Source organism: Salvelinus alpinus, chromosome 17, assembly GCF_045679555.1.
Source record: "Salvelinus alpinus chromosome 17, SLU_Salpinus.1, whole genome shotgun sequence".
Classification (NCBI taxonomy): domain Eukaryota; kingdom Metazoa; phylum Chordata; class Actinopteri; order Salmoniformes; family Salmonidae; genus Salvelinus; species Salvelinus alpinus.
In genome coordinates this window covers 9,605,544-9,630,483 of record NC_092102.1, presented here as the reverse complement: position 1 = coordinate 9,630,483, position 24,940 = coordinate 9,605,544, and the positions used below count along the sequence as shown (strand labels likewise).

Genomic DNA, 24,940 nt, shown 5'->3' with positions numbered 1-24,940 from the left:
CATTTACAGCAATGACCTGGGGAATAGTTACAGGGGCGAGGAGGGGGATGAATGAGCCAATTGTAAGCTGGGGATGATTAGGTGACTATGATGGTATGAGGGCCAGATTGGGAATTTAGCCAGGACACCGGGGTTAACACCCCTACTCTTACTATAAGTGCCATGGGATCTTTAGTGACCACAGAGTCAGGACACCCGTCCCATCCGGAATACGGCACCCTCCACAGGGCAATGTCGAGTGCTACCGAGTGGCGCAGCGGTCTAAGGCACTGCAACTCCGTGCAAGAGGCGTCACTACAGTCCCTGGTTCAAATCGAGGCTGAATCACACCCGGCCGTGATTGGTAGTCCCATAGGGCGGTGCACAATTGGGCCAGCGTCGTCCGGGTTTGGCTGTCATTGTAAATACGAATTTGTTCTTAACAGACTTGCCTAAAAGGTTAAATAAATCAAATAAACAAATGTCGGCAATCACTGCCCTGGGGAATTGGGATATTTATTTTTAGACCAGAGGAGAGGAAAGAGTGCCTCCAACACCACTTATAACAGCATCTGGTCTCCCATTCAGGGACCGACCAGGACCAACCCTGCTTAGCTTCAGAGGCAAGCCAGCAGTGGCGTTTTTATATTAGTTTATTTTTTAGTTTCAGTCGTATAAAAAATATTGTTTTTATATGATTTAGTTTTAGTGTTGGGGGCAGAAAGCATGCGTGGAAGGCAGGAGCCATTTGGATGTTATAGTTTGTTTTTTGGTATGTCATTTCTTTGAACTGAGATGCAGTAATACATAAGGTGATGATGGGTCATTGGTTAGGTTAGCCCTTTTCATGACTCCAATGCCACAATGGAGTCATTCCATGTCCCTTTTGAGGTGCAGGTTCGAAAGTGAGCCGGTACAGTCCGTTGAAGCAACATTTTTCTTATTATAATTTTGTTTTACCTTCTATTTAACTAGGCAAGTCAGTTAAGAACAAATTATTTTTACAATCACGGCCTCCCGGGGAACAGTGGGTAAACTGCCATGTTCAGGGGAAGAACGACAGATTTCTACATTGTCAGCTCGGAGATTCGATCCAGCAACCTTTCGGTTACTGGCCCAACGCTCTAACCACCAGGCTACCTGCCACCCCAAAATGCTGTTATGAAGGGCCTCAAGCCAAGTTACAAGTGTCTCAAATCGTCAAGTCCCATTACACTTTCTGGTGTTTTTCTATCGGATGTCTTTTTTTCATTCATCAAGTGGCTGGTGGAATTATTTTAGTGGATGAACGTGCGCAGGTAGTGTACAACACCTTTGAAGTGACTTGTTTGACAATAAGATTAAAATGGTTCTGCTCACCGGTATGCCACATATTAAAAAGGTAGTAGATTTTAAAAGTCAAGACAAATCTTTAATAATAGGAGGTCCTATACTGGCAAGAAATTAAAACAGCGCACAGTAAAGGCTCTATCGTCGTCTGGAGTTAAGGCGGCGCTAGTGTCAAACGCACGTTAGTTTGCAATTTCGTCATTTAAAAAAAAACTAGCACACTGGCATCTTCCATCCCTAACATGCTGACCACACCGCTCGCGTTGCAAAATAAATGTACACATACATGTTATTCAATCATTGCTCGCACGCTTCTGCGTAGCCAGGCGCTAAAATATAACTTGCTTCCATTTGTGACACGCTGTAAGTCCCGCCTCTCCCATCTCCTCATTGGTTTTTAGGAGCATATACCAACGTGGGTGATTGAAAGATGAACTGAGGTCCACACTCCAGTCCAGTTGGTGGTGGGAATGCACCTTAAAGTTGGTTGCCAACCGCACTATAAAGTCCAAAGAAGAAGAAGCCTGAAGGAGGAGAGATTACTAGAAACTAACTTGGTTTACCCTTTTATCTGTGGTTAATTGCCGGAGTAGAGGACCTTGTGCATTTCAGGTAAAATAACAACCCAATGTTTATATCCCAGGACAAATTAACTAGCAATAGCAAGCTATCTAGCTTAATTGCCATAAATGTTTAATGCTTTTTCGACTTGTCCCCAAATTAATATAGTTAGTTCAGAGTTCGTTTTGATATTTCAACCTGCGAGTCCTGATCGTGTCTGGTGTGGGTGGACAAAATCAACATGCGCACTGTACATGCTGACCACACCACAAGCGTTGCAAAATAAATGTACACATACATGTTATTCAATCATTGCACCCACACTGCTCGGGCACGTCTGCATAGACAGGCGCTAAAATACAACTTGATTCTATTTGTGACGCTTGCAAGTTCATTTTGATATTTCAACCTGAGTGTCCTTGATCGCGTCTGGTGTGGGTGAACAAAATCAACATGCGAGTTAGTTAGCAGTAGCAGTAATGCAGTTAGTTATGGCATGAATGTTGACAGCGGAAACTCAGCCGTAACACACACTGCCCATATGCGCATGGAAAATGAATAGCCTAATGTGCTTTTGGTGCCTGTATACTTCTTATTTAGAAACAAGTTTTTTCCCATTTTGTTTTTTTGGGGGTAAAAACCAAGCACAGCCTCCCTTCTCAATGAAGGCTTTTTTTTGTCCTGCCCAATGCAATAGCGTAGTTAAGACTGTCAATAAAGGGTTTGGCTCCTGAGACCGATTGGAAATAACTCTTAGTCACCAAAGCTATTAAAATATAAAGTTTGAGAGGAGTAAAACTGAGCTGACAAATGTTGGAATGAGAGATGAGAACATTGGTGAATACCGGTGAACCTGGTATTTAGTTATCTGCAACCTGTAACAATTGCTTGTTTTCCATTTCATATGTTCAAAAGCCTTCGGCCTACTATAACGAAGGCTGGTTCAACAGCAATGCCTGTCTTCTTATCTTGGCGATTTAATGACATCATTACATGTATTTATTGCTGTTTAAAAAGCAACTGCTTGTTTTTCATTTAATTTTATTACAACCAATCTTATTAGAATGATTCAACATCCTGCTTTTAAGGTTGCAATGTCCATAGAGTGCATGCAATGCAATTTCTGGAGATGTGTGAATGCGATGTGATCTGTAAGATGGTTCCAAATATGTTCATAAAACATATGCCTATTTGGGAGCAGTAGAACAGTGAGTGGACATTCCATTTATCTTTACATTGGATCTTTGTCCAGCTACTGTGAAAAGTTTAGATATGCCTAAAATTCTCCATTGTTTTAATATTATATGCCTACAGAGAGAAATTATGGTGCCTGTAAGTGTGACAATCACATTTATATATAAAACCCTTTTTTTTTTTTTTTTTAAACAGATCTAAATGGAACTATCCAATTAGTGTGACCGAATCAAGTTAGCTACCTAGAAGTTTTTTCCCCCCGTTAGCTAGTTAGTGATTGTGATGCACAAGCTAGTAGGCCTTTTGAAACATGCCATTTCCTGGCTGCATTTACCCACCACATTCAGTAGCTTGAAAACCCCTAAAAAGCTTGAAAAACTTAAGATTTTTGCTAAAGATAATTCATGATGGTTTTTATTTTAGTTAGTTTCAGTATGGTATATTAATTATTTTATTTCAGTTTAAATGGTTTTTCATGATTCGTTTCAGTTGACTATAAAAACCTTGGAAGTCAGGACGGCCAGGCATTTGAGTGGTTTAGTAAGTTTCTGCGATAACATGGACTCTTAACAACGTGATGAAACTTTGTTGCTCCTTGCTGTAACAAGCAAGGTGTTTTAACACGGGGGTTTTCAAACTTTTTAATGTCATGAACCCACAAATATTATGAGCCCCTGGGCGAGGACCCCTACTAAAATGTTTCATATTTTCACAAGCTGACTATTATGGTCCTGAGAGCCGCTTGCGAGCTGCGGAATTACTAACAGTGCCATCTTATATTTTACACATTTTGCCATGAAGAAAGTTTTTCAGTTATAAAGCAAATTTCCTGCTTTTCTTCACATTATACCATGTTCATATGCTATCTGAACATGGCCAGCTCTAGCCTTTTGGGTCCCTAAGTAAGTTTTGGTTGGAGGCCTTCCCACCTGCCACCAGAAATAATAATAATATGTTGGAGGCCAGTGCCCTGAGTGCCCGTCAGTAATGAGGCCCTGACTACCACTGGTTTACAGTGAGACAGGCAAGTGCAAAGGCTATTTGCATATTGATGGAAAAGATGATTGTCATTGGGGTTGGATAGGAAAGATGGGAAGATTGATCAAGACTAGACCAAACATGTTCTGTAGGTATAATTAAACCAATATTTAATTGAGTGAAAAATGGGTAAATTATTCTCTCTCTAACTTTCCACAGACACACAGAAAGGTGCAGAAGCAGCACACGCAACACCTTTTTTTTGGCTATTCAAACAGTTATTACAGAGACCGTGGCCATTTGGCTGGCAAATTACTGATCCAAAATTACATGACCGTCACAGCCCCATCACAAACCTTACCATACAAACAGCTAAAAGTAAACTGCAATATTGATATGATCATACACAGTGATCACTCCTACTCTGAGACGCTTTATAAATAAGTGCCCCGGGCCCCCTGCTGTGAAATGTTCAGTTACATTGCAGATTGAACATGTCCCCAACTGCTACTGACCTGCTCATGAAAGCCTGCTGGTGTAAGTCTTGGGCTTTCCTGACATTCACAGTGGCCTGGACCCAGGTGTGTAGAGCTCTCCTCTTCGCTGCCCTTCTCTCACTCTCCACATACTGACCCAGTAGCTGTCTCAGCTCACACATCCCTTTGGAGAAACCACACAGTGTTAGTTTCATCAGCTGCTGTACAATAATGATACAAAACACAGGATAAACAGTATTGACTGCACTGGGGATTTAATGTGGCAATGCCAAGTTCTGTTCCAAGTGTATATTTTGCTTACATGAAGTGTATGGCATGTTTGAAAAGTGGAGTTGCTGTAAAACTATTCCACCCTTGTACAGTGGCTGATACAACACACTCAAAGTGTTTCTCAACCCATTCCTGGGGGACACCCAGTGGTTACAGTTTTGTTATAGCCAAGCCTTAACAGAACAACTGATCAAGGGCTTTGGTGGCTAGTGGGTCAGTTGACTCTGGTGTGTTAGGGCTGGGCTAGAACAAAAAAGTGTGCATTCACTCTCTCCCAGGAATCGATTAGGAAAAATGGGTGTATTCAGAGAAAAGTAAACGCTTTTGTTGAAATAGAAATGAATAGAGCTGACAAGATTCCCTATTATATCTGACAGACATGAATTATTCCTACTCAATACATTTCTATTTGAATGCTCTGGAACGTTAAATCCCCCTGAACAGGCCGCTGGATTATTAAGTGAGACCCACTGTGGGTATGATCTCTCCAGCGCTGCAGACTCTCTCTGGCCCCCAGCGCCAGTCTCTCCTGGCCTCTCCTGCGGAACTCCAGGCTGCGGGTGGCAGACCCCCTCCAGTGGGCCAGGGCTTGGCCAAGCAGCCTCTGGTGGAGGTGGGCCCGGGCTAGAGCGCTCATCTCCCTCTGGGAGTGGACACATTGCTCCCACGCCGTAAACACCCTACACAAACACGTAGGGAAGGGAAAGAAGGGATTTGGTACTGGTCAGGAGAAATCCTATGATAAGTAATGTGCACACATCCAACAAAATCCCACATAGGAGAAGTGAAACTTAAACAAAATGCCCTTTGTGGTCAAAATGTTGCTAATGAAACTACAGGAGCATCTAGAGCAGTGCCTGTATTTCTCTTAATCCCCTATACCTTTGAAAATAATGTTTTGTTTGTATTACATTTTTTTATATAGAGAATATATATGTCACACAACCTGGTGAGCGTGGTGTGTGTGTAGAAGGCGGTGACGGCCTGGCTTTGTCTGAGGCGTGCTGTCCAGAGGGTGAAGGCGCTGTGGGTCCTCTGTCTCTCTCCTCTCCTCCGCAGCCACACTGCCCTCCTCACCAGCTGGGCCCGGGCCTCCGGGTCTGGTCTTACTCTAATCAACACCCGCTGAGAGAGAGGATGTTATTAACCTATAATACCAGCAGCAGAAGGGCTACCCTTATTAAAACATTTTTTTATTTTTTATTATTGGAGGATAAATCGATGTGAGTAAAATGTTCAAACATTAGCTTTTTTTTCCTAGCTGAGAAATTATTGGTTGTGTTAATGTTCACTAATGGTCTGCGTTTTTGGACGTCACTGGACGAAGAAAAGTTCATTATGAAAATGTATATCTCACTCTAGCCCACTAGCTCTTCTCTCCTTTCTCCCCAAAGTGAACATTTAACTACCTTAAAAAAATGATACTTGAAGGTATGGTTATATACCAGGATTGGATTGGTGTAAGCATGGACTGATGGGATTTCGATCATATTCCCTACACCAGTAAATTCCTTGATGGTAGTGTACAAGTGCACACTTGGAGGAGGCAGTTGTGCTTCGTCTCCCTACCCTTTTCTCCCATGTTAAGAAGCCGCTCCTGAGGACTGCTGTGGTGTGGAAGTCGTCGGCCATCCTCTGCAGGGTGACCTTTGACCTTTGGTGAGCGACTACCCTTCTCCAGTGAGCCACAGAGGAAGTCAGAATTGCAGTTTCCTGTGTGAAGCAGGGAGTACGTGAGACAGGTGACCGAGAATACTGGCACACATGTTGACTTTCAGCCGATCCCAATCCACTTCCTATCCCTTCCAGTTGGTCCTATCCCTTCGATGTTTGCAGATCTGTTAGATGGAAGCAATATGCCCTTCGTAAGGCAATCAAACCGGCAAAACGTTAAGTACAGAGACAAAGTGGAGTCGCAATTCAACAGCTCAGTCACAAGACACAAGGACTCCAGACAATCACAGATTATAAAAAGGGGAAAACCAGCCACGTCGTGGACACTGACGCCTTGCTCCCGGACAAGCTAAACATCTTCTGTACCCGCTTCGAGGAAAACAGTGCCGCCGTTGCGGGCCACCGCCACTCACGAGGACTGAGCTCTCGTTCTCTGTGGCTGACGTGAGTAAGACATTTAAGCGTGTTAACCCTTGCAAGGCTGCCGGCCTAGACAGCATCCGTAGCCGCGTCCTCAGAGCATGTGCAGACCAGCAAGCTGGAGTGTTTACGGACATATTCAATCTTGCCCTATCCCAGTTGGTTTTCCCCACTTGCTTCAAGATGTCCACCATTGTTCCTGTACCCAAGAAAGCGAAGGTAACTGACTATCGCCCCGTAGCACTCACTTCCAACAACATGAAGTGCTTTGAGAGGCTAGTTAAGGTCATATCACCTCCACCTTACCCGACACCCTTGACCAGGGATGTTAAACTCATTCTATGGAGGGCCTAGTGTCTGCACGTTTTTGGTTTTCCCTTTCAATTAAGACCAATTAAGACAACCATGTGAGGGGTAACGCCTTAGAGGGAGTTCTTAACTAATTAGTGACCTTAATTCATCAATCAAGTCCAAGGGAGAAGCGAAAACCCGCAGACACTCGGCCCTCTATGGAATGAGTTTGGCACGTGCCCTAGAACCACTACAACTTGAATAGCGCTCTAACAGATCCACGGATGACGGCATTCGCCATCGCAGTGCACACTTCCCTATCCCATCTGGACAAGAGGAATACCTATGTAAGAATGCTGTTCATCGACTACAGCTCAGCATTCAACATCATAGTACCCTCTAAGCTCATCATTAAGCTAGGGTGCCGGGTTCTGAAACCCGCCCTGTGCAACTGGGTCCTGGACTTCCTGACGGGCCGACCCCAGGTGGTGAAGGTAGGCAACAACACGTCTGCTACGCTGATCCTCAACATGGGGGCCCCACAAGGGTGTGTGCTCAGCCCCATCCTATACTCCCTGTTCACCCATGACTGCATGGCCATGCACATCTCCAACTCAATCATTACGTTTGCAGGTGACAGCATAGTGCCCTCCAAGCTCATCACTAAGCTAGAGGCCCTGGGTGGTAGGCCTGATTACCAACAGCAACGAGACCGCCTACAGGGAGACAGTGAGGAGTGGTGCCAGGAAAATAACCCCTAGCTCAATGTCATCAAAACGAACGGGCTGATCGTGAACTTCAGGAGACCGCAGAGGGAGCATACCCCCATCCACATAGACGGGCCCGCAGTGGAGAGGGTGAAAAGCTTAAAAGTTCCTCAGCGTGCACATCACAAACAACCTGAAATGGTCCATCCACACAGACAACAAGATTATCAAGGCCTTCAGCCACCCGAGCCATGGCCTGTTCACCCTGCTACCGTCTAGAGGGCGGAGACAATACAGGTGCATCAAAGCTGGGACCGAGAGACTGAAAAACAGCTTCCACCTCCAGGCCATCAGACTGTTAAATATTCACCACTAGCCAGCCTCCGCCCAGTACCCCTCTCTGAACTTTAGTCACTATTACTATACAGCTACCACCCGGTACTCAACCCTATGTACAGAGACTGCTGCCCTATGTACATAGTCATCAAACACTGGTCACATGAATAATGTTTACATACCGTTTTACCCACTTCATATGTATATACTGTATTCTAGTCAAGGCTCATCCTATATAACTTCTGCTGTACACACCTTTTCTATTCATATGCTGTCCATAATGTCAATATACACCATCATAACATTTATATTCCGGATCCTTGACATTGCTCGCTCTAACAATTCTATATTTCTTTTTTATTTTTATTTTGGGGAATTTGCGTGTATTGTTTTGTTAGGTATTTGTATTTATTTATTAAGGATCCCCATTACTCTTCCTGGGGTCCAGCAACATTAAGGCAGTTATATACAATTTAAAATATTAAATTTTTCACAACACATTAAGTGTGTTCCCTCAGGCCACTACTCTACTACCACATATCTACAATACAAAATGAATGTGTATGTGTGTCTTATGTGTTGTGTAAGAGTGTGTCTGTGCCTGTGTGTGTCTCTTCACAGTGCCTGCTGTTCAAAAAGGTGCATTTTTATCTGTTTAAAAAAAATCTGATTCTACTGCTTGCATCAGTTACCTGATGTGGAATAGAGTTCCATGGCTCTACGTAGTACTGGGCACCTCCCATAGCCTGTTCTTGACTTGGGGATTGTGAAGAGAGCTCTAGTCACATGTCTTGTGGGGTATGCATGAGTGTCCGAGCTGTGTGCCAGTAGTTTAAAAACAGAAACCTCAGTGCATTCAGTATGTCAACACTTCTTACAAAAACAAGTAGTGATGAAGTCAATCACTCCTCCACTTTGTGCCATCAGAGATTGACATGCATATTATTAACGTTAGCTCTCCGTGTTCATTTCAGGGCCAGCCGTGCTGCCCTGTTCTGAGACCGTTGTAATTTTCCGAGGACCCTCTGTGGCACCTGACCACACGACTGAACAGTAGAGTCCAGGTGTGACAAAACTAGGGCCTGTTGGACCTGCCTTGTTGATAGTGTTGTTAAAAAGGCAGAGCAGCGCTTTATTATGGATGGACTTCACCCCATCTTAGCTACTGTTGCATCATGTTTTGATGACAGTTTACAATCCAGGGTTACTTGAAGCAGTTTAGTCACCTCAACTCACTCAATTTCCACATTATTTATTACAATATTTAGTTGATGTTTAGGGTTTATTGAATGATTTGTCCAAATTCAATGCTTTTAGTTTTTGAAATATTTAGGACTAACTTATTCCTTCCCACCCATTCTGAAACTAACCACACTGAAGTCTAACAAAACAGTTCCCAAAATCTCTCTCAGCCAATCTGTCATTTGTGTAAGTGTTGTGTTTGTTTCATGTCCTTTCCCTACAAGCGTGCTGAAAGTTGATTGTCAATTTGTTTACAGTAAAATAGCATTGTATCTGGTGAAACACACATTTTTCCCAAAACTTTATTAATTGTTGGTAAAAGGCTGATTGGTTGGCTATTTGAGCCAGTAAAGAGGGCTTTACTGTTCTTGGGTAGCGGAAATACTTTAGCTTCCCTCTAGGCCTGAGGGCACACACTTTCTAGTAGGTTTAGATTGAAGATATGGCAAATAGGAGTGGCAATATCATCCGCTAATATCCTCAGTAATTTTCCATCCAAGTTGTCAGACACCGTTGGATTGTCATTGTTGATAGACAATTTTTTTCACCTCTTCCACTTTATGGAATAAAAAATTACAATACCCGTCTTTCATAATTTATACTTGGATGTGAAGTGTCAGCGTTTGTTGCTGGCATGTCATGCATAAGTTTGCTAATCTTGCCAATGAAAAAAAAAATCATAAAAGTAATTGTCAATATCAGTGGGTTTTGTGATGAATGTGCCATCTGATTCAATGAATGATGGAGCTGAGAGTGCCTTTTTTGCCTATAATTTATGGTGCTCTGAACCTTTGAATTATCATTCATGTATGTTTCACATTATACTTTCTTTTCATTCAGTTTAGTCACATGATTGTTCAATTTGCAGTACGTTTGCTAATCGGTTGTGCAGCCAGACTTATTTGCCATCCCTTTTGCTTTATCCCTCTCAATCATACAATTTTTAAATTCCTCATCAATCCCCGGGGATTTACATTTTTACAGTAATTTTCTTAATGGGTGCATGCTTATTAGTAACTGGAATAAGCAATTTCATAAATGTGTCAAGTGCAGCGTCTGGTTGCTCCTCACACACCACAGACCAACAAATATTATTTACATCAACATAAGAATCACTACAAAACTTCTTGTATGACCTCTTATACACTATATTAGGCCCAGCCTTTGGAACTTTGGTTTTCCTAGATATGGGTATTATATTGTGATCACTACATCCTATGGATTTGGATGCTGCTTTAAAGCAAATATCTGCAGCGTTAGTAAAGATGTGATCAATACATGTTGATGATATCATTCCTGTGCTGTTTGTAACTTCCGTGGTAGGTTGACTGATAACCTGAATCAGGTTGCAGACACTGGTTACAGTTTGAAGTTTTCCTGAGTGGGCAGCTTGATGATAGCCAGTCAATATTTAAATCACCCAGAAAATAGACCTCTGTTGATCACATACATTATCAAGCATTTCACACATGTTATCCAGATACTGACTGTTAGTACTTGGTGGTCTGTAGCATCTTCCCACAAGAATGGGCTTTAATTGAGACAAAACCTGTAGCCATATTACATCAACAATACTTAACATTAGATCCTCTCTAGGCTTTACAGGAATGTGGTTCTGAATATAAACAGCAACACCATTGGCATTTCTGTCTTTTCTGTAGATGTTATAGTCATGTATTGCTACCACTGTATCAAAGGTATTATCGAAGTGAGTTTCAGAGATAATATGAATGTCATCTGTTACCAGCAAGTTATTGATTTCTTGAACCTTGTTTCTGAACGTGAGCTATTTTTAGCAGTTTTCTGGGAGGCTTGATTGTTTTCATTGCTTTACTGGGAAGCTTAGGAGAGGTAGACATGCTCATGTTATTTATGTTATTGCAGGGTGAGCTGCACACAGTGGACTTCCTACTAAAGCACACAGCCTCAATGCTAACAGTATAACTCTGGTTCATATGCACATGATTACTGCATACAATAGCTGTAGGATCAGCAGAGGCATTCAGGGCAGTTAGAGGGACATAAACTAGGTTACTCACACGTACATTGTGTGTCTACCATTGCCCCATGGATGTACATTTTCTGAAGCATTATGGTCAACTCAGCGACACAATGGTAGGCATTAACTGAGCTGGGCTTGGGTCATTGTCTCAACGCAGCCTTATAGGTATTACTGCACTGTTGGAGCTAGTAACATAAGCAATTCGATACACCCGCAACAAAACTATGTGTACGCGACCAATACAATTTGAATATGAAGGAAGCTCTACCACTACACCCCTTATGCTGGGTGAACACTACACGACTTTCAAAATCTTAACATCGCTGAGCCTCTCACATTAAACAACCATCTTTCCTGTACTTTTTTGTATTGCCAACGTAGTGGTGCACAAACTAAACAATGCGGCACAGACGGGGACGTCACACACTACAAGATTCTTCACTTGGCCGTGAGCATTCTCGATACCACCACGCGAAAACAATTATGTGACGATGTGATTAGATTGTGTAGCTAGAACGAGCTGTGGCTCAAAGCAGCCTCATAAAACATTTTCAGTCAGAAATTCACGCTTGCCATACAGAGTTGAAATACCTAGCCAATAAATGTTGAATTGAATAGTATTGCTTGTGAACTTCAGAGGTGTAACGATTTGATGCTTTGGTTAAAGGCAATTACAAATGCATACTAGTAGGCAAGTAGTAGACATCGCTCCTGCTCAAGAGTCTACACATTCTGGGTGATGCGAAACAACGTCAATGGCGATTGCAGATCACCATTCTCAAAGCTTGTCGTTGCACATCTCACACTACAAGAGCATTGGAGATTTTGTGCCGATAAAATCAAACATTTTTGAAAATATCATGATGTCTGGGACGGCTCAAATATGGGAGAGGTAGCCCTCAGATTGCGTCTCTGACCGGTTCACATTAAACAAGCGATCTCAAACTTGTCTGAGACAGCTAAATCGTGGCAAAATAGGAAAGGGTAGGGAGCTAATTTCAGCTTCCCTGGTAGAATAAGGCTTAATAAAAATATAATGATGCTATAATACTGACCATGTGTATGGCTGCGGTGCTGAGGCTCTGGGTGTGTCTCCTCCACAGGCTGAGGGCGGTGCCAAGCATTGCCCGTCTGCGGACGTCTGCCACCAGGCCCATGAGGCGTCGCTGCTCCCTGCCGACTCTGACATAGTCCCTCCACTGAGAGAAGGCCACACTGAGGGAGGGACGTAGCATCCGGCCCACCACACTCCCCATGACACCCTGACAAAGAGAGATGGAGGTAAGGGGTATAGAGAGAAGATGGATTTTTTTTATTTACTTTTGGCATTATTGTATGTTTTGATAAAGGATGCAAGAATGTGTGGAGATTATACAAATGCAGGCTGAAATACCTTTAATCTGGGTGAGCTCTTGTGATCTGGGAGACTTTGATGCGAGAGACAGAAAGTTTGGTCACCCTCTGCAAAATCAACATGGTTCTCGACCTGGAAGCTTTGTGGAGAGGAGAGCAAAAGGCCTTGAAGCAGGGTTACACAATGTTTGTATGTGTGTGTCAGTCATACTCTAACACTCACCACCTCTCTTTCAAACAGTGTGTGTGTGTGTATTCACCATACTGACCAGGCCTTGAGACTTTCCAATGGGGATGAGGCCAGTAGGGGGCGTCCTCTGTCCATCTGTGCTGAAGAGGAGCTGTTTGACAAATCGCTGAGCTCCGTGCTGATGTTATGCTCTGCCACAGCAAGCTTCAGGGAGAGGGGAGAGGTGCTGCCGAACCCAGAGGAAGAGGATTCCAGCGCTGCCAGTCTAGTCCTGAACCTGTGCACCCTGCAGGCCTGGGAATCCCATGCCAGCTCATGCCAACGCTGCAGCGCCAATCTCACCTGCTCCCTCGCCCGGGCCACACAGTACAGTCTGAGACAGGTGGGGAGTGAGAGCAAGGGATGGAAACATTGAAGGGGAGACAGAGCAGTTTAAGTATACTCCAAAGCAAGAAAGTGAAAAGGAAGAAAAAAACCGCAGAGCGAGAAAAAAAGAGGCCAAGACGAGAGAGCAGCAGTGTGGTGGTAGCTACCTGGCTAGCTGGAGCTTGCTCCTCTCCCTCCTCCAGGAGTGAAGGCTTGTCTGGAGCTGCAGGTTGTCACACAACTCCTCCAACGTGATGAGCCTGGCACCACCATACAACCTTGGCGTCACCGCCTCACTCTGCCTCATATTCCCTACAACATGTGAGATTGAGCACTTGCACTTTAACAGCCATGGAATTCATGAAGAACTGCCGGGCGTACAGGCTTTTGCTGCAGTCCTGCTCTGGAGCTTAAAGCCTGTACACCCAGTAGCTCGACAAGCATTGAGGGTTGGCCTTCCCTGGAGGATGTATGGGAAAGAAGAAGTGAATGACAGAAGGTTTCATTGAAGTTAAGACGCCAGGCCAACCTGTCAGTGTCCCTAGGGTCAGCGCCTGTGTCCTTCTCCTCTCCAGCAGGTGTGTGAGGAGGTGTGTGTGTAGGGACCGTAGCGCTGTGGCTCTCCTCCAGCTCTGCAGGGTGTGTGCGGCCATCCGATCATTCCTCTCGCTGCAGTAACACACACACGCCGCCCTGCGCTCGACCACACCCCGCCAGCCACACAGGATGCTGAGATGGGGTCACACAAACAATGTTGATCAATGTTAAACTCTGAAGGCACACTCAAAATGGAGACATTTCATATTATATAATTTGTCTATGCTCCATAGACTGACTGTGAGAGCTGTGCCCGTTGCCTTCTCTCCTGTATCTCTAGGGCCCCTCTCCTGATCAGGACCCTGCGGTTCCAGGATGTAAACGCCTCCTGCAGTCTCCTCCACTCCAGCAGGTAGTGCCACCTCTGCACCAGTCTGTGCCCGCAATCTGCCCGGGCAAACTCCTGGTGCCACCTCCCAAAGGCCACTGGTGAGAGGAGATGAGGCCAAAAGACATTCATCATCCCGATGACTCTAATAGACACTTCATTAGCCGCTGACCCATAATTGTGTCACTTCCGTGCAAGCCAGTGCATGCTAGCGCCAGAGAGGTTTGAAACCCAAAGACTCAACGAGGAAAACAGACCGACAACAATTCAGTCAGTTGAGTCTCTTGGTTTTACACCACTCTGGCACTACTAGCTAGCACTTTTAAGCAAGGACATATCAAAAGGGAACTACTTAATGTGTGAATGCCAGCTGTTTAGCACAGGGGTTTCCAAACCTTTTTTGCACACAACCCCAAATTGACACTAGAAAATGCAGGGGACACCACTTGGAAAAATACTATTCCCCAGTTAACACTATGTTCATATTCACTAAATTTTAGGTCCCAAAGGCTGTCCCAACACATAATAATGACATGAAAGCTCATTCGAATAGGGTAAAAGGCCATTAGTTGACACTAAAATGTATTCTATACCCATTTGAAGATAAAGTTTCTCAGAAGGTTTCTATTTCAGGGGACCTGACCCCAAGTTTTGGAACCACTGGTATAGCAGGAGAAGACCATCGGCATGTTGTAGAGGTAGAGGGAGGCACTATGCCAGTCAGTGTGAGAGTTGGAACTTGGATATATACACAAGGCTGTCGTGTGTTTGTTTGAAATCAGGGTACGACTTAAGAGGAGGGCTCACTGGCACACGCACCACTTGCCTGTTATAATTTGTCTGGAAAGCACCTGTTCGGCCTCGACACACACACGCTGCAACCGGGCTCTGTGTGTGTGCTCGCGCCAGCGCTGGGCAACCCTCCTGTGTGTGTGTGTGTGTGTGTGTGTGGCAGTCATATGGAGACAGAGACCGACAGAGAGAGGGTGGGGGAAGAAAGAGAGCAGGAGGGAGGGAGAGATAAGTTTGAGGTATTCAAATGTCAATCCTATACATAGAAGGATGGGAACAATTACTGAACAAAAATATAAACGCAACATGTAAAGTGTTGGTCCCATGTTTCTTGAGCTGACATAAAAGATCACAGAAAAAGCTTATTTCTCTCAAATTATGTGCACACATTTGTTTACATCCCTGATAGTGAGCATTTCTCATTTGCCAAGATAATTCATTCACCTGACAGGTGTGGCATAAGAAGTTGATTAAACAACATGATCATTACACCGGTGCACCTGGGGACAATAAATGGCCATTAAAAAATGTCACAGATGTCTCAAGTTGAGGGAGCGTGTAATTGGTATGCTGATTGCAGGAATGTCAACCAGAGCTGTTGGCAGAAATTTGAATGTTCATTTCTCTACCATAAGCCACCTCCAATGTTGTTTTAAAGAATTTGGCAGTACGTCCAACCAGCCTGACAACCGCAGACCATGTATACCAACGCCAGCCCAGGACCTCTACATCTGGCTTCTTCACCTGCGGGATTGTCTGAGACCAGCCCACTGGACAGCTGATGAAACTGAGGATTATTTCTGTCTGTAATAAAAACCCTTTTGTGGGGAAAAACTCATTCTGATTGGCTGGGCCTGGCTACCCAGTGGGTGGGCCTGTGCCATTCCAGGCCCACCCATGGCTGCGCCACCTGTTCAGTCATGTGAAATCCATAGATTAGGGCCTAATTTATTTATTTCAATTGACTGATTTCCTTATATGAAATGTAGCTCAGTGAAATCATGGATTGTTGCATGTTGCGTTTATATTTTTGTTCAGTATATCAGTTGAGGACATAAGCTGTAAGATCCTCATAGAATGTTAATGGGCCATTTCCATTTGAAAATAAATTGAATTTCAGTTTGTCTCCTGGTCCATTCTAGCAAGGCAATTTAGTGACTACAAGACCATCACAACTGTAACATAACCCTATGGCCATCACTATTTGGCCGCACTAGTAGGGTTATGACCTGACGATGCGTTGTAGCCTATCCCTCTGTCGTCTTCTCTGCTCTGCTCTCTCTAGCCACAGCAGAAGGCTGTGCTGCAGTAGGCTCCTCCTGTGGAAGCCAGCACTCTGATTGGCCCTAGCAGATCGCTCCTCCTCCCTCTGTGTGGCCCGGGCCGCCCACACGCTCCAGACTGCAGCCAGGCAGGAGGCCCTGTGTAAGAGCAGGGGTGTGTTCAATTTAACGGAATGTTCTTATCATTGCAGGTAGAAATGTAATGTGTAGAGCTGACATGACTCACAGTTTTACTTGACAAACACTCATACCTGATCTACACAAAACATTTCTACATGAACATTGTATCCTCCTGAACAGACAACAACACAAGGCTAAACTCAGGAGATGACCACACAGTACCATGGGATAGAAGTTGGAATATATACAATTGTATAGTTAAATGCAACTGTATCCCCTCAGGATCCACTAAGGGCTCTATTGGATCTGATTTAATTAGCCAACATCTGCATAGCGGTTGTTTTGGCAGTGTCTGAGGTGGAACTGCGTTAGAGCTGTCAAATCTACAAGCGGCTTTATACCTAAAGCGGTCATTGCCATTGGCTGCACAGAGTCGCATTAAGAGATCCCATGCAGCCATGTTTACAAGTTTGAACACTGGAATGTGAGATGTAATCTACACCTCGATTAGGCTGATATAAGTCCTCATTTTGTTTTAATGATTTTAAAATTTGAGCGTTATTATTTCCATATAACCTACACTTTCTCCCTCTGAACTAATGCGAGTGGGATGGGTATGGCTTTGTGATAATGATCAAGAGTAGCTGCTCACCGATTCGACAGCTCCAACGCAGTTCCACCTCAACTCCGATACCACCAAAACATCAACTATGCGGGTGTCGGTTATCGCCGGTTAACTCTGGATCTGATTGAATCTAGGCCTAACATGCTGACTAGACCGGGTGCGTGCGTGCGTCCACCATCGTGTGCATGTTGATTTTGTCCCCCCACACCAGATGTGATCAGGACACTCAGGTTGAAATATCAAAACTAACTCTGAACTAACTATATTAATTTGGGGACAGGTCAAAAAGCATTAAACATTCATGGCAATTTAGCTAGATAGCTTGCTGTTGCTAGTTAATTTGTTCTGGGATATAAACATTGGGTTGTTATTTTACCTGAAATGCACAAGGTCCTCTACTTTGGCAATTAAACCACAGATAAAAGGGTAAACCAAGTTAGTTTCTAGTAATCTCTCCTCCTTCAGGCTTCTTCTTCTTTGGACTTTATAGTGCAGTTGGCAACCAACTTTAAGGTGCATTACCACCACAAACTGGACTGGAGTGTGGACCTCAGTTCATCTTTCAATCACCCACGCGGGTATATATATGCTCCTAATAACCAATCGGGAGAGGGGGGACTTGCAAAGCGTCACAAATAGAACCACATTCTATTTTAGCCCCTGGCAACGCAGAAGCTCGCGAGTAGTTTGGATGCATTGATTGAATAACATGTTTGTGTACATTTATTTTGTAATGCTTGCACACATTGCGCAAGCGGTTTGGTCAGCATGGAAGACTGTAACAACACAAACAACTATCAATAACTGTCACTTTACCTGTGCTGTTTTGTGGCCAGACGGGCTGTGACCCAGGCAGCTCTCCACAAGGCGTAGGCCCGACTCTGCTGCCTGTGGTCCCAGTGGAGGGCTGCCCTCTGGGCTTGCAGCGCCCACGCCTGCAGCCTCACACCAGCCTGCCTCCACACCAGCCAGTGCTTACACAGCAGAGTCAGACTGGTAGGGGACAAACACAGAAAAATGTTACAGGGCCCAAGTCTTTGAGGTTATTATTACAGATGCTTGTGCATTCAGTTCACGTGTTTTGTTCACAAGTTAGGGGTGCATGCTGTAGGGCATCTCTCCCATTCACAGCCGAGTGACATTGCCCTAGATACTGAGGTCAATTGTGGGCCATTCCATGGTAATAGAATGACGATGAGACTCCGATTTTTCACCTTAAAATGTATGCCAAACAAAAACCATGGATTGCAAAGTTAAACCATACATTTCTATAAACATGGACTACAATACATTATACTGCACTCTACTCTAGTGTGCTCTACTGTTCTGCATGGTACTGTGATGTACTAAACTACAGTACAATACTGACCTATACTCTACTTTTCTTTACTGTCCAAACTTGTGAAGCAGAAATCTAAATTTCAACGACCAGTGGTTGAGAACGCAGTGGTTACAGTAAATGAAAAGAGAGGTGGCTAATGGGTAGGTGTTGGTAAGAGCCGGGAGAGGTGACATTAACTGGAGAGAGAGGAAGGGGTTGTCCAGACTGTTTCACAATTATGAGCTATACATAACAGTATCCCAGTGGAAGAGAGGACAGTAACAGGAGACACTATGAGCTATACATAACAGTATCCCAGTGGAAGGGAGGACAGTAGCAGGAGACACTATGAGCTGAACATAACAGTATGTCAGTGGAAGGGAGGACAGTAACAGGAGACACTATGAGCTGAACATAACAGTATCCCAGTGGAAGAGAGGACAGTAACAGGAGACACTATGAGCTGAACATAACAGTATCCCAGTGGAAGGGAGGACAGTAGCAGGAGACACTATGAGCTGAACATAACAGTATCCCAGTGGAAGGGAGGACAGTAGCAGGTGACCCAACTGTGGTTTGTGACTACTATCATTTCCCCTTTTTGCCAATTCAATTGGAGTCATTCTGATACAGATTTTGTAACAGTGACACATTTTAATCACTTAAGAAATCATAAACAAAATTGTTATCAGTAAAACCACTAACCAATTAGTAGATCTATTTTACTTGTCATTAATATCCTCCCTCATGAAAGAGAAATTAGAAAATATCTTCAAGATATGTGGGTTCTTTGGTAACAGAATGACAAAACACTAGGCAATATTTCTTATAGAAAGCAAATCATTTCAGCAAAATTAAATATTATATTTTAGTCATTTATCAGACAAATATAAATGTTTATATTAGTTGGCAAGGGTCTTTAACTTCAATAATATTGTGTTTTGATTCATTTCTAATACCTTTTAACACTTTTTCTGGTAGATGTTTCACAAGACCCCTTTTCCATCTGTTTAACCAGAAGAGGAGCCTTTGCTTATTCCACATTTTAGGAAGGAATATTGTTGAAAAATTGATATGCCTTAATTTATAAAAAATATAAACTCCGCTTTCATTTGACACCAAATTTGATGTGCTCCTATGAACTTCACATGTTGGTGCTCATGGGTCCATTTACATGGAAAAAAAGTAAAGGACGTAAGGGAAATTGTTGTTGAATTCACGTTAGTTGACAAATCAACAAATGTAAATCAAAACTAGACATTGAACTGACATCTGTCCCCAGTGATGGTTGTGTGTCTGTCTGTCTTACTGGTAGTGTATGAGCGATGCCCTGCCGAGCTGCATGCCCTGGATGTGGCTCCTCCAGGCACAGTAGGCCGTCCTCAGGACCAGGGTGTGGCTGGGCTGGGTCAGTCTCCTCAGCAGGCACACTACCCCAATGTCACCCCGCACAGAGCCAGGGCTCACGTTGAGACAATGCATCTGTCCCACACACCTCCTCCACTGTAAGGAGAGGAATAACAGTTTGAATAAACTGGATGTTCATGAAGATTACATTTCTGTATGTTGTTCGTAGCACACATTACACATACAGTGCATTCAGAAAGTATTCAGACCCCTTGCCTTTTCCCCAATTTTTTTTTTGCCTTATTCTAAAATGTATTAAATTGTTTTTTCCCACTCAATCTACATACAATACCTTATAATGACAGAGCAAAAACAGGTTCAGACATTTTTGCAAATGTATAAAAATATATATATAAATACATTTTAAAAAATCGGACCCTTTACTCAGTACTTTGCTGAAGCACCTTTGGCAGCGGTTACAGCCTCGAGTCTTCTTGGGTATGGCACTACAAGCTTGGCACACCTGTATTTGGGGAGTTTCTCCCATTCTTCTCTGCAGATCCTTTAAAGCTCGGTCAGGTTGAATGGCGAGTGTCGCTGCACAGCTATTTTCAGGTGAGATGTTCGATCGGGTTTAATAAGTCCAGGCTCTAGCTAGGACACTCAAGGACATTCAGAGACTTGTCCCGAAGCCACTCCTGCGTTGTCTTGGCTGTGTGCTTAGGGTTGTTGTCCTGTTGGAAGGTGAACCTTCACCCCAGTCTGAGGACCTGAGCACTCTGGAGGAGGTTGTCATCAAGGATCTCTCTGTACTTTGCTCCGTTCATCTCCTGACTAGTCTTCCAGTCCCTGCCGCTTAAAAACATCCCCACAGTATGATGCTGCCACCACCATACTTCACCGTAGGAATGGTGCCAGGTTTCCTCCAGATGTGATGCTTGGCATTCAGGCCAAAGAGTTCAATCTTGGTTTCATCAGACCAGATAATCTTGTTTCTCATGGTCTGAGAGACCTTTAGGTGCCTTTTGGAAAACTCCAAGCGAGCTGTCAAGTGCTTCTGTCTGGCCACTAAGGCTGTAAAGTAACAAATGTGGAAAAAGTCCAGGTCTGAATAGTTTCCAAATGCACTGTATGTCAGTTATGATAAATTAATATTCTAATACAAGCATATATTAAGGTTGGCTAGTTAGCAATCCTAAATAATAGCCAAAGTTTGTTTCCATGCAATCTTGTCTGCCAGCTGGCACTCTGCGGTAGCAATTGAGCCTGGGGACGAGGTTAGTTTCCATGTAACATGGAGATGAGCAATATGTCCTCAGAAGACATGTCATATTTGTTATTTAGCTCTGCTGTGTGAAAATCTGAGAAAACACCAAACAGACATTCTGCCCCGGCAACAACAGCACATTGTCCTCTGTTACATAGGTGGGTGCCTCACATTGGTGGTGGATGGGATGTCTTACCCTCATACAATGTAAAGTCTAAGGCCTAGTGTAAATCTCAACATAAACACTATGCACTCTTCATAGGGCCAGGAGTTCATCGTGACCATGTGACATAACCAGGAAGAACTCTGGATTATAGTTATGGCTAGGAGTTTTTCCTGATTAGGTTACATGGTGGGGAAAACCCTCTGGCCCTAGTAATTATTAGTCTGGGTGCCAGTCTGCTTCTGCTCTCTTGCCAACTCCTTATGGAATTGGTATACAATTGAAGGAGTTGGCAAGAGAGCAGAAACAGACAGGCACCCAGGCTGAGTATCATCGCTGACCCGATGGAAACAGTGGGCGAGGGTCAGGGCATCCGTCCTCCTGGCAAGGGTGTCTGTCTGGGCACGTCGGGTCACCACAGCCCACCTCAGGGCAGAGAGGCCGGTCCTCAGTAAGTGTCTCCGGTGCTGGAGTCTGGCCCGTGTGTGTGACCTCCACTGATGGTCCCATGTCCTGAAGCAGCGCAACTGCAGTCTGAATCTGTAGAGTGCCAGCCACCTGCTACAAGTACATTCCAACCCTCAGGTGCAATTAAGAGGCACAAACATCACAATACCACAACACCCCCCCACAATACCTATACACTTGAGGTGTTGCTGTAGAACAGAAGTTCACCCCAAAATTATTTCTACAAAGGTTGGCTGCTTGTTCATTATTTTCCAAAACATTAAATGTCCATTGCCGTCCTAAATAGGCAAAGTCCAAATGGAATTGACACCTGTCCTGCACCTCAATGTTTTTTGTGTGCTTTTTTTCACCCAATTATTTTGTGTCAGGTGTCTGAGCGACAGCTTGTGACTTGTTATTTTTGCAGATATTTTACCTAAGGAGTCCCATACCTGTCCTCTATTGTCTCCACAAGACTGGAGCTATGAATCTCTACTGCGTCAATAGGCTGCCCAAACAAAAGAAAGGTGTTAGAGTGTTCTCATGTTACACACACACACACAACCTGTTATGACACACACGATCATGCATGTATGTATGCACACTCACAGCCATATAAATAGACATACACATGCACACGCTCAGCAAAGGTGCTTAAGTGTGTCAACGTACCATAGGCAAGGACTGATGAACTGCAGACAGCTCTCTTTCACCAAGAAATTCACCACTGGCGCCTCCTGTCAACGTATGCAATGTGCCTGTGTGTGTTGTAACTAATGGGTCGATCTGACATTGCCTTTCAGGAGTAGTTGACCCAGGAGTTATCCTGCTATGGCTATGGAGGCGCAGAGAGAGGCCCTCTCTGTTGTCTTGGCTTGGCGCATTCGGAGTGCTTCGCTTCAGGTGAGCTGCCCTCTCTCTATCCGAGAGGGTCATTTGACCCAAATTCTCAGTGATTGCAAGTCTTTCTTCCCAGAAGAGAGAATGTGACACAGCTGGATTACTTGTTGTGACTCTCGGCACCTCAAACAAATCCTCCACCCCTTTTAAAGTAGGGTAAAAACTATGCACAGTGTCCACGGAATCTGACTTAGCTTGACCTGAGATTTCATTGGACCATCTTGTATTATGCTCAGGGTACGCCACCTCTGTGCTGTTTTGTCTACCGCTGAAGCTATACTGAGAGAGGCTTGCAGGTAAAAAGCACATATTACTTGGGAAATCTGAGCCACGCATGGCTGAGGCAAAAACATCCATCTTCTTTTCTGCCTTTCTTTCAGCTTTCCTCCATGGTTCAATGTGTGCCTTCACTGATACACTAGGAGAATGGATGTTTGTTGATCGTTTTCCAGCATTCTTTGCGATTTTGCTATGAAGATGGAGTTCAGAGAACTCGGTTTCCCTGTTGGCCTTATATGGACTTGTTGAGGAACCATCCTTGCCGGTAGAACACGTTCTGCCCCCTTTGTGACAGTGGATGATGGAGCATGACATTTTTGCACTGCAAGAGATAGAGGGCCTAGGGCCATGAGATTCGTTATCTAAAGGAGATTCAAGATTCACAGGCGATAAGGCCAAGTCTCCAGAGGTACTCAGTGCCTGGGGTAGTAGGCCTAGATCCACAAATGATAAGCCGATCTCCAGGTCCAACATTGACCTATGCAAGCTCGCAGATGTCCAGGAGGACTCTAGTAGATCCTGAAATGTTGACACGTTTTCATTCTCCTTCGGACAGGCAGGCTTTACATGTTCCCCCTGACGCCTGTCTAGCAAGTCGGGGACTTCAGGGTAGAAAGGAGCATCTCCGGGAAAGGTAGAACCTAGTGAACCGCTGTTGCATTTTTGGACAAAAGAGACACATTCTCTCTCCACTGGCTGTTGACGTCCCCTGCCCCATTTCCCAAGCCAATTGACACAGTTGCCACCATCACCTCGACCCGCAATTGAGCCATAAGGATGACCAGAGGTCAATGAAGCACCACCTTGTAATCTAATAGGAACAATGATATCCCTGTCAGTAAAATTGGCCTCTGACCTTTTCTCCTCACTTCCCTGATGGGACAACTTCCCAAGCTTGGCACTCCAAGTGGGACAACTTTCTGTTAAGTCAGTGTTGCGGCTCAGGTTTCTCGGTCTCAAGACAGGCTCAGATGTGTGCCTGTCCAGCACATCATCAGAGACACTTAAGTAGGGAGGCCTGTCTTCGTTGAGAGTAGAAAGGAGGTCTAGTAACTGGTCCACGTCATTCTCCCCACAGACAGACAGGTTGCTTTGGACCAGGGGCCTCCTGGGCACGTACTTTCTTTGAGACAATCCCCCAGACTGCCTCCCCTGACCTCTCTGGGAATGCCAAGCCATTCTGAAATGTGGAGCGGAACATATAATTCAGACCTAATTGCATTATTTATTAATTGACATACTAGGCAGCCTATCGTTTGGGCCAAACATTTGAATAAAGCATTACATTTAAATACAACATTTGTGGATTATAATGTCCATTTGAAAGAAATTATAAAGGTCAAGGTTTCTTACCAATAAACTGTCATCTATTCTGCGTTCGTTCACTGTTCTATTGCCTTAACAGCACAGATTGGCTACTGCTGCCTGGTGAACACATGGCACCCCCACTAAGCGGATCAGAGGCAGATTAAAGACAGTCTACAAACTTGTCAATTGGCTGGGACTTCCTATATCAACTGTCTACACATGTCATCTTGCCGCAAAATAGTTAAATTGACAAATGGGAAAGTGCATGAACATATCAAAGCAAATAGCTAGCTAACTGCTGCTAGCTGGCTACCTTGGTTACAGTGTGCAGCTGAGCTTTGATTAACGTTACCTGGCCAACGTTAGCTACCGGTAAATTACCGGTGGTAGAAAGCTCACATTTAACTAAGATAGTTCATGTATTATTGGTAGGTTTATTTTCCAAACCGGTTCAGAATACAATTTCATGAACGAACCATTTAAAGCCAATTTGCTGGTCTCCACTGACCTGAACCAAATCTTCCGTTCGCAGTCAGTAGCAGAGCATGCAGGCTGGAGCTAAGACGTCACTGATCCATAAGAACAGCCATAATGTAAACAAGCATCAGAGTCACCACTTTATCAATAAAACAAGACACATAAATAATTGCACAGTTGTTTATTACAGAAGTTGCATAGTTGATTTATATTTTATAAAATTTTAATTTAGATAAATTAGACTGATACAATCCAAACATGATTCATATGCAAACCATTTCAAAATGAATGATTGCT

General features: G+C 44.1%; 2 protein-coding genes across 2 annotated transcripts; both read right to left on the bottom strand.

The window, feature by feature from the left end:
• Positions 1–4,400: 4,400 nt before the first annotated feature.
• On the bottom strand, positions 4,401–14,446 carry LOC139543218 (uncharacterized). Its single transcript, XM_071349478.1, has 10 exons — positions 14,226–14,446; positions 13,919–14,118; positions 13,557–13,701; positions 13,103–13,396; positions 12,874–12,973; positions 12,536–12,742; positions 6,378–6,521; positions 5,755–5,933; positions 5,280–5,488; positions 4,401–4,701 (listed from the first exon to the last, which is right to left on the bottom strand). The coding sequence occupies exons 1-10, from the start codon at positions 14,444–14,446 to the stop codon at positions 4,514–4,516; spliced, it is 1,887 nt and encodes a 628-aa protein (XP_071205579.1). The 3' UTR covers positions 4,401–4,513.
• Positions 14,447–16,328: 1,882 nt separating this feature from the next.
• Positions 16,329–24,025, bottom strand: LOC139543217 (uncharacterized). Its single transcript, XM_071349477.1, has 6 exons — positions 22,352–24,025; positions 22,132–22,187; positions 21,574–21,793; positions 19,765–19,958; positions 17,951–18,127; positions 16,329–16,527 (listed from the first exon to the last, which is right to left on the bottom strand). The coding sequence occupies exons 1-6, from the start codon at positions 23,330–23,332 to the stop codon at positions 16,329–16,331; spliced, it is 1,827 nt and encodes a 608-aa protein (XP_071205578.1). The 5' UTR covers positions 23,333–24,025.
• Positions 24,026–24,940: the final 915 nt, after the last annotated feature.